At 39.4% G+C, this 15,831-nt stretch overlaps 1 protein-coding gene across 16 annotated transcripts in view; it reads left to right on the top strand.

The window, feature by feature from the left end:
- Window positions 1–15,831, top strand: part of nrxn1a (neurexin 1a) — an 85,603-nt gene that overhangs the window by 39,912 nt on the left and 29,860 nt on the right. For 9 of the 16 annotated variants that reach the window (XM_032575119.1, XM_032575117.1, XM_032575116.1 and 6 more), the window contains 4 exons: window positions 1,366–1,618; window positions 7,825–8,028; window positions 11,673–11,699; window positions 15,252–15,374. In XM_032575119.1, the coding sequence (XP_032431010.1) occupies window positions 1,366–1,618; window positions 7,825–8,028; window positions 11,673–11,699; window positions 15,252–15,374 (607 nt within the window). The remainder of the gene's footprint in view (window positions 1–1,365; window positions 1,619–7,824; window positions 8,029–11,672; window positions 11,700–15,251; window positions 15,375–15,831) is intronic. The other 7 variants (XM_032575118.1, XM_032575123.1, XM_032575125.1 and 4 more) reach the window with 1 other exon arrangement.

Genomic DNA, 15,831 nt, shown 5'->3' with positions numbered 1-15,831 from the left:
CTAACTACAAATGATCAGCACACTTTTTGGATCAAATACTTCGAGAAGCATGTATCATTTTGTAAAGTAAAATGCACTGAAGGTTATGGATGTAATGCTATAAAGCTGAAATTTTGCGAGGTTATATAGTTAGTTGATTAACATAAATAATTTAAGTTTATTTGAAAGAAAATATCCGACTGGAGTCATTGGACACTATATTGATCCACCTGCTTTGTAGCGTTTTATTTAACTTGCCTCATCCAAGCAAAAATAGGCATTTTCGATTTTTCTCAAATCACTTTACCAATAGATAATTATTTGTCTGATTAATTTTTAATTGGTTGGACTTTTGCTGCTCCTGTTTAGAGGTTAAGCTTTGGGGGGAAAAAACAGTAGTTTAAGCTATGCAAAGATGTGCTGCATCATTTAAGGCACATATCAGGTGATTCTTTTGCTAGATACCTTACTCAGATTTCACGGCAAAGCTGCATTTATGCCGACATTTATAATACATAACACAACTGGGCTGATACCTCAAATAAGGTAATCTAAAATGGATACAAAAATCCACCGTATCAGCTGAAAAACACTGCGTACTAGGCTCTGCATTAACCAGAAGTTGATGGATGATGTGTGTTTTTCTTTGTGGCACTTTGCTCGTACGTGATTAATGGCAGAATTAACCATGATGGTTCTGATAGATCCGCGGTGCCTTAAAGTGACGCCTTTTCCCACCTGCAAAGAGTCCGAACTTCATGAAAGAAGCTCACTCTACACTAGAATCCACTCATTATTTCTAGGTAGTTTATGCACAGGTGATAAGCAAAAGTGTAGAATCGGTTTTGCCATCTATTACTTGCTTTTTCCTTGCATTACCATCCTGCTACAAATTCAGACTCCTTGGTTTTCAATCTACTTTGCCAGATCTTCTATTTATAGTCTGTGAATGCTTTTAGTCTCTCATGGCATAAAACGTACCATTATATCTAATGTAAGGTTTCTCCAAAACTAGCTTAAAAAGTCAAATCACCCCTGCATAAAATATTTGTGACCCTTTGCAACTCTAATTTTCACACTAAGGTATAATAACTGCTACAAATATATGACAATTTTTTAATTAATCTTGATTAAACCTTGTTACATTTCATGTGTCAACAGGAGTAGAAATGCTGACCAGATCATAAAATGGTGTACAGAACCACACCAACCCATTCATTAAAGCTCTCATCTTCACATGTACAAAAACAACCAGACAGCACTTGGCAAAACATATGACAAAAATATAGAGGAGCTATACCCCTAACAAGAACTGAAACATGTTTATAAATATGCAAAAAAAGAAAAACGCATCGCAAATAAAAAAAACGATTATTTGTTCTTCAGGTGTGGACAGCCCTGCTGAACTACGGCTACGTAGGCTGCATCAGAGACCTGTTTGTGGACGGGCAGAGTAAAGACATCAGGCGGCTTGCTGAGGCCCAGCGGGCGGTCGGAGTGAAGCCTTCGTGCTCCAGAGAGCTGCCCAAACAATGCTTGTCCAACCCCTGCCAGCACAACGGCAACTGCAGGGAGGGCTGGAACCGCTACGTCTGCGACTGCTCCGGTACTGGATACCTGGGGCGCTCCTGTGAGCGAGGTGAGAATGACGAGACGCTAGCGAGGAAGATGGTGAGAAATAAACTCTTCAACTGGACTCTTGGCAGGCTATTGTCACGCTCGTCGATGACAAACTCTCTTTCTCACAATAGAGATGAGTCAGATAACTAAAAACAGCCTTAAACACCAACATTTTGTGAAAGATATTTCAAATGTCATGATGTAAAATGCAGCTGTAATGACAGATATGTCATTTGTCATCCTGAGAATAATGCCTATGGAATGAGTGACAGAAGACGGATGATAAAGGGCGGAAAGTCAGAAGTAGTCCTAGTCAGAAACACCCTCGTCCACAGTCGAAAATACATTATGATCATCAGTTATACTGGGCCATAAAATCTTTATTCATTATACCTTTGAGTTATGCTTTTATTCCTTTAAAGGCCCCATCCTAGCAGATTACATCAGCATGACAGTACTCGCTCTGATGTGCTAAAAAGCCACGCTCATAAAAATTTATGGTAGATAAAAATGTGACTAAAGTCCTTTTCAAATAAAAGAGCTGAAATGGAGTTTACCCTCAACTGCCTCTCTTCTGATGCGGAGAGGAGGGCAGAAGAAGAGCGCAGCAGATAGGGGTAGATGCTATGCAGGCATATTGGTAGACTACCACTCAAAGTGCTTTACAGAAAATTACATAAAAAAAATAAATACATAAACAGTAAAATCACATTTAAAACAAATTAATAGATAAGAAAAGGTCAATTTAACTGTATTCTGTATATATCAAGTGCTAAGGAGCATTGAAACTAGACGCTGCCTCTCTTTCTGTAGTTCTGGTCCTGTGAACACTGAGTGGTCTCTCTTGACCTGAGGGGTTTAGATTATAGATTATTGACCAGTAATTAGATTTCAAAGTCGACTATTTTCAAACAGGGAGCCGGTGCAGTTACTTAAAGTCTGCTGGGATCTATTTTCCTGTTGTTAACAAACAAGAGGAAATTCTGACTCATTCCACTAATTGATGTTTCAGACACACTTTGTGGTTGAAAGGGATTGTGTTTGTGTCCTGATTAAGAAATGCAATGTTAGAATACATATGGCAAGAGAATTAGCGGTTCTTCATAATCTGACCTATGGGGAAGATCTTAGATTAGGGGTCTGCGACTTGTGGCTCCGGAGTCGGAAGTGGCTCTTTGGACCTTCCATAATGACTCTTAAAAACTTTGGCAAAAAATTAAAATGAACTATTTAATGTTTTTAAAAACAGATGCAAATTTTTTATTGCTTTTTTATTTTTTTTCCAGCAATATATGTACTGAATTTTCACAAAAAAATTACACTAAAAGTACCAATATGTTTTTAGATCTGTTTTCCTTGTCATTAGGTTCAAATGTGCTTATTTTAAAAGAAAGTGTACATCTTTAGAACATAAAGATAAACATATTGAAATAGATATTGTGTTTTTCAAAATTATGTAACATTTGTGAATCTAAATACGTTTCATTTGGCTGTCCTGAGAGCAAAATGTCAATTTAAGTTGTAAAGGTTGCAGACCCCTAATCTGGATATTAAATAAAAGTATCCCGAGAATTAAGCTTTGAGGAACCACAAATGTGATTTCTGATTTTTTTTTATTATTGCTAAATAAGACAAAGTGGTCCTTCTCTGCTAAATGATAACCTTAACCAATTTTGCACACAACCAAGTCCTGCTCCAACCCACTAACAGGTACGTATGTTAAGTGTGTTAATTGTGTTGGTATAAAATGCTCAGCAGCAAAATAATAGTAGTAGCTCTGGTTTAATCTCTTTGGCTGAATCTGTTTTTCTATTTTATTCAAAAGTACACATTTTCTGTGTTGGAGGCAGAGTAGTAAAATGCAGGCAGAAAACGGAGAGGAAGGAACAAAGGTGAAAGAAAAGTGGTGGGAGGAAGCAGAGCTGCAGACAGGGCTATTGGACGGCTATAGATGTAGTGACTGGGAATCGATGAGAGAGGAAATGTGCAGAAAGCGGGGAGCGGGAGCCATGACAGAGAAGGGAGGAGAGAAGGAGGGGGAGGATTCACCGGGTTGGAACCACCATATGACAGAGTGTGAGATGGGAATAGAAAATCTGCCTGAGAGGGAGAGAGTTATGAGAAAAGGTATGAGTTCACATCGAAAGCAAATCGACAGAGGGACTGATAGAGGCCTGTTGGAAGAAGCGAGATGGAGTCAGACAAGAAAAAAAAAATAAGGACGAAATGTTGTTTGTGTCACAACCAGTGATGCGTCTCAAGTGATGATTGTACTATCATCTAACAACAGATATACAGTGCACACACAAATGCACACAGGCTTCCTGAAAGGTGTTGATATGAAAATGTTTTATTTCAGAGGACAAGAATCTGAAGCGAGCCCTTCTCTCCTGTTTTCCGTTGCTCTTTCTTCCTATCTTTATCTTTCTTCATCCCTCTCTGTGTGCACTGAGGGGTCACTAACTGGTGGTTCAGTGGATTGAGGAAGCACAGATGGAGAAGCAGATGGAGGGAGTGATTGCCCGTGTTTATGCCTTCTACCTGCGGTTTCTCCATCCCTCTTTTTTTCTTCCTCATTCTCCCACTCGCTTTGTTATCCCCTCTCTCTCTACTTTATTAAACAAACACAGTTACTGTGCTTCGGCACAGAGGTTCTTTTAATTTCACCACGTATTTTGAGTTTCATCTTGCCTTTCTTTCATATGATGACAGAATGAGTTAAGAGAATAACAAAAGAATATAAAATACTCAATTCTGAAGGCTTGCAAAATAGAAATGCAGTACGGAATTAAATAAAATTTAAATGTATACACTAATGTTTTCTGTTCCACTATGCATAAAATGCTTCTTCTCAGTCGCAGTAATAAGATTTCACAATGAAAAATTAGGAAAAAAATCCTACCTTTTGATTCAGGCACATACTGTATATTAATTGGGGAAACTTATCCCACGTTTGAAAAACTGTTGTCAACAAAATCACCAGTCTCATAATTATTTCTTTGAAATGAATGCAACTAAAGGAATTCAACTGAAGGAATTTTGTAATCTATAAATTTCCAAATTTGAAGTTTCTGTTTCAGTGATTTCCACTTCTCTTAGCCACTCTTTAAAATGGGAAAGACAAGAGCACATGCCATCTAAGCAAGGAGGTAGTAGTATGTAAATGTTTTGTTTTTACTGTGCCTCCTACCACCACTCTATCACTTTCCCTTTTTATTATACTTAGTGTCTCTCTTGCTTTTACCCACCTCTAATTACAACTGGTTTAGAGAATAATTTGAGAAGAAATGTCAACAAGAAAAAAAGCAATATTTTAAATAGAAATCAAATTAGCCTTGTTAATAATTTATTCATATAAATGTTTAATATCTACAGTGGCCTCTATTATTATGGCACCCTTGATAAAAATTAGTAGAAAGCATTGAAATAACACTTTTTTTTTGCAGGTGCAAAATAATCTCACTGAAAAATATTTGACAAATTTTACTTTAATTTGAGTACATTTATCTAGTGGAGAAAAATAGTTTTTAATAAAAAAATATTCTTTCTTAGATTGATTACAGTGCCTAGGAACCTTTATTTAATAATCCGGTTTTTCGGGGGTAGAACTATAACGTGACACAGAAGTGTGTTGATATCATGTGTTTTTTCTCAACTGATCTGTGGAGCTTCAGTGGTTTATTTTGCTAATATAAACTATTTTTAGAGGTATTTATAAAAAACAGATGTAGTTACAGTAATTCCAACCAGGCATAACCACAGTTTGACATCAGGACAGAGCAGGTGATACCTGAAACCTGACTGGACCAGAAAAATCTTTTCCATTTTTAAGACTAACGGTATATCTACCCAGATATAGATACACATAAAGTAGTACCACCTACACATTGAGGAGAGAGAATACATTTAAGAAATTATAGCATACTGAATTGAAATAAAGGAGTATATTGCACACATTTGCATTTGAAAAATTTGTGGATTACAGACCTATGACTGCATTTTTTCTGATGGAAATATCTACATACTGTAATGTACAAAACGGTGTAATTTAAAAGTGAATAGTGTAAAAGTATGTCAATAGGTGGGACTTAGTTTCTCTTCATCCAGACTTAAACAACTCTTAGCACTGCCACATAAATTAATTTTAACCATACTTCCACAGCTAAGAACTAAAAACATCCTGAAAATATGAAATTGCTGAATTAAAACTGCATGTAGTTTGTAAAACAACTCAAAAACACATTGTTTTCGCTGGAAGTGCTTTATATAAAAGTGCTACATTTGGTGGCAAGTCGTCACAGCAAAATTCAATCTAATGTTCACCCTCTTCTTTATTTAGTTCACTTGTTCAGCTGCTTATTAACGAATAGTGAATCAGCCAATTAGATGATGATAAATTGCTGAAGATCAAACCCAGCATCAGAACGGGAAGAAAATCAGATTTAGGTTACTTTTAGAGCGTCATTGTTGTTGGTGTTAAGGGTGGGCATTTCCCATATAGTTCATCACGTACCATAATAAATTTCTTAGTATGATGAAAATTCATTGTTGTCGCAATAAATTCCAATTACTGATGTTTAGAATGACTAAAAGTCATCAATATTGTCAGGATTTTTAGTTTAGAAAATGGAGGGTATAGTTCATACAGGATCAACAAAGTTGAGAAAAACAGATAGAGAAAACTTTCCCTGGGCTGATAAGTCTTGACTTCAGCTGTTATATTCACATTTAATAAAATCAACATACAAACAGAGATCAAACCTTCCTGGTATCAATGATGTGGTTAATATATATATAGATTGTTTTACAGGACTTAAACTTGTTACTTAACATATCATATATGGAAATGATGGGTTGGGATCTGCTCACCAGAGATAAGGTTAGACAGAAATTAAGATATAAAGCCATATTTTGCCTTAGAGTCACGATGAGGTCCTTGACACCAGGGAAAATATTGGATGCCACCATCTTTGTTCCTTATTCTTCCTGGTATGAACCATTTAGTGGAAGCTACAGGCGTTTAATGGTTTGTGACACAGCCAGTGTGCATTTTGCTGTCGCTTTCTTTTCCATTTCCTGGCATAAATAGACCTGCACTCTTCCTTCTCACTGACTCTCCATCCTCTGTTTGGCTGGTTGTGAGTCAGGTGCTGTGGTTTGGAAAATTTAGTCAGCTGTCTCGCTTATCAAAAATGTATGCACGTGTGCGCCCGAGTGGGTGTATGTGTGGCTGTTAGTTATGTTATCTGTGATATAACAGGCCAACCACCTTCTTTTTTTTCGTCAAGTTAATGAGGATTCATTTGCATTTTAGCCAAGAGCTTTGCTGCCTCTCCCTCGTCTTTTTCCTCCCTTTCGTGCTCTGTCCTTATTTTCTCTCCCCCTGCTCTCACTTTACTAAACCCCTCTCTGTTCACACTTAAATTCACTCACTTATTCTGACATGCACACACACACACTATCTCTCTCTTTCCCTCCTTCTTAGCTCATCAGTATTCATGACGCCTTACTCCCTTCCTGTTCTCTTGTTTTTTTTTTTTCTGGTTTTTTTTTTGCCTCAGTTTCAACCGTCTCCCACAGAAACAGGGTGAGCGAATCCAAAGCATAAATTGCGTGGAGAGATATATGGGGAATGGAAGAAGGAGGAGAGGAGATAACGATGCAGATGCATGGAGAGCGCATGTAGTTGTGTGGATGTAATTGTCCAATAAAAACAGGGACTCTCAAAGGTAAACAGTTTAGCAGTTGGGGACTGGCCTCAGCAGGTAGCAGGGAGAGAAGATTATGAATATGCAAATGAGTATGCAAAAGACATTAAAGTGGGATCACCTGAGCTTGTTACATTATGACTCCGGGGTCCGGGATGTCAGCGGCGGTGGCTAACACACTCGGCACCTTGCATTTTGATTTAAGCGGATAATGGGGCCAGACAACCAGCTGCAGCTATTTTTGCACCCTCTCCTCCAAGGCGAGGGAGTGATGATGAATCAGGGTTGGGAAAGTGACGGGATAATTTTGTCAGAAGCAGGTTTTGAGTCTCAACATGTCGCGACGGGGGAAATAAGGGAGTGCGGCAGTACCGAAACATACTTTGTCATGTTTAAATCTGATTCACTCTTTGTCAGAGAATGCTTTTGTGCTTTTCTCTTCCCCTACCTCGTGTTTCTTCCCCCTTCCGTCAATCACCACTCTGCCATTTCTCCGTTTTGTACGTTTCCTGCACAGATGCGACCATCCTCTCCTACGACGGCAGTAAGTTTATGAAGGTACAGCTGCCTGTGGCGATGCACACTGAGGCGGAGGACATCTCGCTACGCTTTCGCTCCCAGCGGGCCTACGGCATTCTCATGGCAACCACATCCCGGAACTCGGCAGACACCCTTCGTCTGGAGCTGGACGGCGGCCGAGTCCGACTCACTGTAAACCTAGGTACACCCAACCGCACCCATATGTACACACACACAGCAGAATCTTAAATTTTAATTACCTGTCAGGGGAATGCAGCTGACACCAGCCTCATGGCTATTTCCTGCACAGATTTATATGTTGAATAATAATTCTGTCTTACTATTCTGAACAAATCTAGAAAATTCAGCTCTATCTGTGGTAATTTGACTCATTCTTGACAGAGTTACAGACTTTGGTAGGAATTCAAATTTATTTCCTGGTGAAGATCTATAAAAACCTTCAACATAAATTCATCTTTTATCACAGTGGCACAATCCCAATTATGTTACTACTGTAAAATCCAACCTTTATTTTAAGGACATTTATTCAGTGGAAATAATAACTTTTTAGCAAAATCCTAAACTTTTAAATCTTAAAAAACGCTTGTAACACTTTCTACGTTTTTTGTATCTGTGGGCATCTTGTTAAACATGTCTGTGGTGATTCTTCTGTATGTTTTGGATTGTCAACCTGATCAAACATTTTCAGTATACTTGCAGAGGTCACCAGATTTTCACAGAATATGAATCCCAGGGCCTTTGGAAGAGAAACAGGCCCAAAGTATCATGCGTCTTCCACCATACTTAACAGTGGGCATGGGGTGTTTCTTCACAGATTCATCCCTCAGGAGTCTGCAACCTGTAACTCCATAATTTACTTACTGCAACCTAATTAGCCACTGAGCTAAATAGGTTGCAGACCAAAGCTCTAGACCCGTCAAGTGTTTTAACTGCTATAGTCTGATCTGAATCAGGTAATAACTCTAGATAAGTTTCAGCAAATTTGAGCAAATGTGATGGAAGCTCAGAAAAGTTTTTTTTTTACGGCATGGTGTCCAAACAAAGGTTGCTATGGATACTTGGTGAACAAAAATACCAGTTTTTACAGTTCACTAACAGTGAGCTTTGGAGATTCTTTTATTATTCATTAAAATGGTCTCACTGTGAGTGGTAGCAAATTTAATTTGCGTCATGGATCATAAGTCAACTTCTAAAGTTATCACACATCTGCCTTAATTGGATGCTGTTTTCTCTTGTCTTTCCCATTTTGAGAGGTGGCTGAAAGAGGCTGACCTTTGTTCCATGCAAATTTATATCCCAGGGAAACAGAAAGGCATTAATTACTAATTAGAAGTTCCTGTTTAATGTGCATAAGTATAAAATAGAAATGCTTCAGCTGCATATATTTTAAAGCTATTGTTAGCTGAAACAATAATTGTACAACTGATTAAAAAAAATATTACTCACCAAATCGAGATGCATTTATTAAGATTTTTTTCCTAAATGGATAATGTTCTCAAATTAAAGGTTGGTGCAAAAAGAGTTTAAGATTTTTAATTTATCTTAAGGTTTTATACACACCTTTACCAGGAAGGCCAATTTATGTGAACCAGAGGTGTATTTTATCATCTGTATGTTGCTCACGGTGTATATAAATACACACCATACACACCAACAAGTACAGTCGAACAGAGGGTCAAGCCTTGAGCTGCATTCTCTCTGCTCACTCCCAGCAGACCTGTGCATCCCCAACATCCTCAAACTTCTCAGAGCAACAACATACAACTAGTTAACTTCACACGTACAAGCAGCTCATTTTTCTACTTCATTTCAGTCTTAGTTTGCACACGAGTTTAAATGCTTACACAAAGTAACACACACACACACGTCCTCACAGAGGGGTGCATGTGTTGGTCTCTGGTTGTCTGCAGCCACGTCTTTTCTGTGGTTGACGCCACACGACACACCAAGGCATTGTGGGTTACAAAAAAGAAAAAAAGGAGAGAAGGTTTAATCTTCCAGGCTTTTTGTGAAGGTTATTCCTCTAAAGGGGCAACTAAACTTCTGGCATGTGTTCAGTGTAGCGGCAATCAACTACTTTAATTCATTTAATAGTCGATAAACCGATAATTCTCATAGGTTACAAAAATCCAATCAGTCTCATAGTCTGTCAATAAAACTAATTGCAGCTAATGGGTAAATTTTACCTTTTTATTGAGTTAACTGCACTTAAAAAGGAGAGAGGAAGTTTTATCATTTTCATGATTAATATTAATTGAATGAATCAATATAGAAAATTAACAGTTTATTGGTCCCTGAAGACAAATTAGATCTACTAATCATTTAATGTCTAGGTACTACTGATAAAACAAGCTAAATAAAATAGGATGGACATAAACTAATTACCTAAACACAATTAAGGCATTTTAACAAAAAACAAATGCATGTTTATACAGGAATTAAAGCTGATTAAACACCTTAAAGTTATCAAGAATTTGTTTCACACAAAGATGTCAAGAGTAAGGTTCTTTTAATGGTCTAATTCAGACTTTCATGACCTATTTTAATGGTTGAAGAGGCAGATAATCCTTCCACGTTCAGTTTCAGAATAGCATATATTGGAGAGTGTAAGACGTCTTACTTTGGTCTGACACCCACCAACGATAATCTAATGTCTTTTGGAGGGAAAAACCGCATAGCTGGCAAAGTGGAGGGTTTATCTGATTCAGAACCAGATGACACGCCTGGAGAAAATTCATGTAAACACACATCCAACTTGTGTGTTTTACAAAAATCAGGTAACTATCGTAAAAGTGCTGCACGATATTAGAAAATCATGCATTTAGGATAATATCAACCAATATGGCAACGATTATATCAGGTGCTATAAATCCCAGTTTTCTTCACTTTTCCCATTTGTGTCCGTCAGCAATTTGGGAACTATAGTCTGCGTCAGCTGCGGGCATTTATCATAGTGATACTCCACCAATTAAAATTATCCTATAATGCATTAACATGAAATATGTGCACTCAAAACTCTAAAAATATAATAGTTATTGCAGCTCAAACAGTACTTTGTAAAAGTATCACCTATTTCTTGTGCAGCCTCAAAGAATGATCACTCTAGCTTCTTTGATTAGCTAAATTGTGTCACAAAGAACAAAGCAACCAATCAAGAGTGGATTTTGCTGCAACCATGGTAACTAATTATTGTGAGAGGGAATATCACATTACCAAATTTGAATTGCCTCTTTAACATCAGACAGACAAAGCTTGTGCAGATGCAATGTGTCAATAAGGACCTGAGTCACAATAATTTCAATTACTATACAAGCAAGATGATAAAGCAGCTAGGACTGTTGGAGAAAACATGAATTATCTTCAGAAAATATTCTATATTTTCAAAAAGCTTTTGTAATAGAGAAACTGAAGTTTTTCCTTGTCTAAATCAGAAAACCCAGAAAAGCAAAGAGTCATTCTAAGGCCAAAATCCAAAAAGTTGGTTCACGCTACAGCTGTCAATACACAAACTGACTCACATGACCCATCTCACTCTAAAGCCATCGCTCAGGCCAGTGCAGTCAGTAGTCGTGCTGCTTTACGCCCAAATTGAAATATTCCGATTTTTCTCCAGACTTACCAACAAATTTCACGCTCGGAGGAGATGAATTTTGCAGCACACTGTTATAAGAAAACACAGAGTCCATTTTATGGTCCAGTGAGTGTTTCCTCAGCAGTGTATTTGCAAAGCGTACGCGCAGGGTGTGTCGACGTGTGCGTCCCCAGGGCGTGGGGAGTATATGTCTGTGTGTGCAGCATTAACCCTCTGCTCTGCTCTCCCTCCAGACTGTATCAGGATAAACTGTACAGCCAGTAAGTGATCCTCCATCTCACCTAACTCCTCCCCTCCTCTTCCTCAGTATGTGTGTGTGTGTGTCTATTGTAGAGAGTGCTTTTAGTGTGTCCAACTAGTTTTTACTCCTTTTGTCATGTTCATCTGTTTCATCTTAATCTCTTATTCAACCATCATCGTGCCATATGTCAGCTTGCAGATACACACGCGTGACATAGAACGAAGGCAGTATGGGAGTTGAGTGTGTGCATGTTAGGTTACACTGCAGGGAGAGGCGCGATAATTTTTTTGCTGAGGGCCAGGGTTTTCCAGGTCGGCCATTTTAGCCGAGAAGGATAGATGGAGGAGAGGAAGTGAAAGGAGTGTAAGTGAAAGAAAAACGGGAGGAAGAGGAGAGAAGATGAGTAGGAGGGGTGATGAGGAAATTAAGAAGAAAGGAGAGGAAGCAGGTGGATGAGTGAGCGACTTCTCCTCTCGCTTGTTGTTTTACCTTTAAACACACAACCTATTGTTGAGCGGTGTTTCCTTTTTATTGTCCACACGAGACGGTGCATTTTTCTGGCCGATGTTTCCGTTCGTCCCGCTGCGATCCGAGCCGAGTCCCCCGACGGAGTTTTAATTCCCTCACGTGGGGTTCCTGTCACGACCGCGGAGAAGGAGCGAGATGGAGTAAGGAGAGAGCGTTGGGTTGGGTGGGGGAGAGGCAAACACTCCATGACGGCAAAGAGGTGGTGAAATGGACGACTGCAGTTGCCATAGAAACTCTGCTAGCCACACAGCGCTGCCGTTCCGAATGTCTGCTGGCCAATTTTAGACCGGTCGTCTCAATGAAGATTTCAGTAGGCAGCCGCTTTTCTGGCACACTGTGCATACAATAAATTATGCATATCATATTCAAGGGGGGAAGAAGAAATTTATTTAACAACCAGGCGCCACTGAAACAGTCCACTCAGCAGTCAAATAAAAGCCTCGGCATTGCAGAGATTTGAGGCTTATCGTTCAGGAAAAAAAAGCCATTTGTTATTTAGAGCTAATGAAATATGAATTGCTTTTCTCCATTTTGTTTTCATTATTCCCCTCCTCTTATAATCCTCGGTGGTTTATTTTATTTGCTTTGATTTGTGTTTCCTCTGCAGCAAACAGCCGACAGACTGCAGACAGTCTATTAGTCTCAACTCATCATGCTCGATGCCCTTTTAACTCTTACCCAAAAATAGGTGCATGTTTGTCTGCTCCTAGGTTGAGACAGATCACTGCCTCGCTCTCACTTCAGTCTGCTCATTCTCAGCGTATTCAGTTACATGTGGAGACCCACATACACACACACATGCATCAACTCACACAAGCTCACACATATTCTCCTGCCTTACTCCGGTGCTAAGCAGTGATCCATGGTAACTGGATGAGATGCATTGCCCAGAGCACAGCTGAGTCTCCTCAGGGGAACCCTGTGTCCTCTCTTAATGCACAACGCGCTCTTTCAGCTCTGCAAACGCACACTCGGCCGTTTCACGCTGCCACTTCCATTCTGATCGACTTCTCATATTTGTTTAATTAAGTTTGCTTGTCAGCATTTCTCTCTACCTCCCTACCTGCGAGTTTGTGTTTGCCTGTGTGCCTCCGTGATTGATGTAGACATGCTTGACATTTTCTGCAGCAGAATCTGTTCGGGTCAGTTTACTTCTTGCCTCCTCTCTCCACCCCACCGTCATTACCTCCTATAGGTCACTGTAAGCAGATTCAGTCACACCTCACGAGCCCAAAGCTCTTCTGAGAAGGAAAGGGACTTCTGTGTGTGTGTGTGTGGGGGAGTGTCGTGTTCAAGGTTGGAGGGGCGGCTGTAAAGTGTAGAGCAAGGGGACGCTGTCAGTCTGTCAAATGTGTGCAGTCAAGTATGTGAAGATATGAGGTTGTAGATGGACAGGGAGAGAGACATCATGCAAAGACATCACGGCTTCTTTCATTTTGCTGCACATCAGCACCTTGGAGAGCACTCTGTTGCTCATCCGTGAGTGTAGTGCCACCTTGAGGCCTGCCGAAGCAATGCGCTCCTGGTGGAAAGCTAATTAAAATTGCATTTTCTTGTAAAAGTATTTGTACCTCTGGAGCGTTTTCATATTTTTCTACCTTTACAACTACAAACATCTATGTATTTTATCAGGACTTTTGTGATTGATTAACACAAAGTAGTGGATAATTATTAAGCGGAAGAGAAAGTACATGCTTTTCAGAGTTCCCTTTACTATCATACCCCAAAATAAAATTCACCATACTCAAATGCCTTTAGAAGTCACGCTAATTGCAAATAAAGTCCATCTTTGTGTGATTTAATCTCAGTATAAATCCTGTCAGCTGTTCTGTGAAGGTTTCAGTGGTTTGTTAAAAAACATTTGAGAAAAAACAGCTTCATGAAGACCAGGAAACACAACAGACAAGTCAGGGATAAAGATGTTAAGATCTTAAGGCATTTGACATTTCACTGGTCACTGTTCAACCTTTCATCTACGAAATGTAAATAGTATGACACAACTGCAAACTGACACGAAGGGGCAAACATCTGGAAGAAGGTGCTCTATTCGGATGAGACCAAAATTTAGTTTTTTGACCTATAGACAAAAGGCTTTGTTTAAAGGAAAGCGAAAACTGCTTATCACCGTAAACACACCATCCCCCGAGTGAAATATGGTGGTCACAGCATTATGCTGTGGAGAGACTTTTCTTCAGCAGAGACACAAAGGCAGCTGGGCTTCATGGGAAAATTAAGGAAGCTTAGTACAGACTCACAGCTTCCATCTTAGGCATGTAATAGAATAGCCCGAAGTTCAGATTTCATCTGATCTGTATCAATAGTTGAGAATAGATGCTTTTAATCCACCCTTACTTTGCGTGAGATATTTTACCAACAAATGGACAAAATGTTCAGTCTCTATTTGTATAAAGCTAGTGGAAGAATACCAAAATAATACCCAATACTACAAAGTATTAACCTAGGGAGGTCGAATACAAATACAGTACAAAATAGATGCTTCGGAATTGGAAACTACTTTGTATTCATCCATCATAAAATCACATTAAACTGTCATTAGGTTTGTAGTGGTGAGAATGTGAAAGCGTTCAAGTCCCTGTAGAGTGTGTGAAGGGTTTGGGGGCAGTTAAAGCAGAAACGAGTGTGTGGGGTGTGTGTGTTTGTGTGGGTTGTAGGTGGTCATGGCAAAGTCGTTTATCCACAGACGGATTGTCTTAGCATGGGCCTGTTGTGACTCACAGCCTCCATCTTAGGCACCCGAAGCATTCCCCTATGTGTCTCATCACCTGTCTCTCTGCTGTGTCTTAAAGGAGACATGTCTGTCTGTCTGTCTGTCTGAGATGGCACAGAGGTGTTTGTCTCCCCAGGATATGTATGATTCCTTTCCCCTCTGCTCCCAGCTTCCATTTCCTCGAACTTCTGTCCTCATTTTTCTTATTCAACCTGCCTGGCTTTCTGCTTTCTGGTTTTCTTCTCCTGTCTCTACAACTCTTTTTTTCTCCACCTCTTTGTGCATTTGGTTAATGGTGCTCTGGGCTATGTGTAGGTAAAGGCCCAGAGACAATCTTTGCTGGGTCGGGCCTCAATGATAATGAATGGCACACGGTGAGGGTAGTCCGACGCGGCAAGAGCCTCAAACTCACCGTGGACGACCTGCAGACTGTCGAAGGTAACCACTGCAGCCTTGTAATGTGGAAAGGTTTTTCTTCATATTTTACTTTCAAGGAGACAGATTGTTTTGCATTCTTTAAGGGTCTTAATATTACTTCTTGATTTCTGAAGGTCTTTCAGTTTTTTTCTTTGGACAATGGCTGCTTCTTCATTAATTTCAGTTTCAGTCCAGTAAGTTGCCATTTTCAGAGGAATACATGCTAGTTAATTCTGACTTTTGAATCATTCAGGCATAAAATCTGTCACAAAATGGTGGAAAATGGACAAGAATAGGACCAAAATTGAAGGATCTCAGAGGAACAAGATGACTGGAACCAAAAGTAGATAAAGACTAAATCAAAACTGAAGCCGCAAACATTTAACCAGTCCTCCCAACTACGAAATGCTGACATTCAAATAGAAATACGGACTTCGATGTGTGAAGCACAGGCCGGGGAAACAGACAGCCTGACAAA

The sequence above is a fragment of the Xiphophorus hellerii genome, chromosome 10 (assembly GCF_003331165.1).
Source record: "Xiphophorus hellerii strain 12219 chromosome 10, Xiphophorus_hellerii-4.1, whole genome shotgun sequence".
NCBI classification, from domain to species: Eukaryota; Metazoa; Chordata; class Actinopteri; order Cyprinodontiformes; family Poeciliidae; genus Xiphophorus; species Xiphophorus hellerii.
Note: the sequence above shows the minus strand (reverse complement) of the source record. Positions and strands in the feature narration are given on the sequence as shown.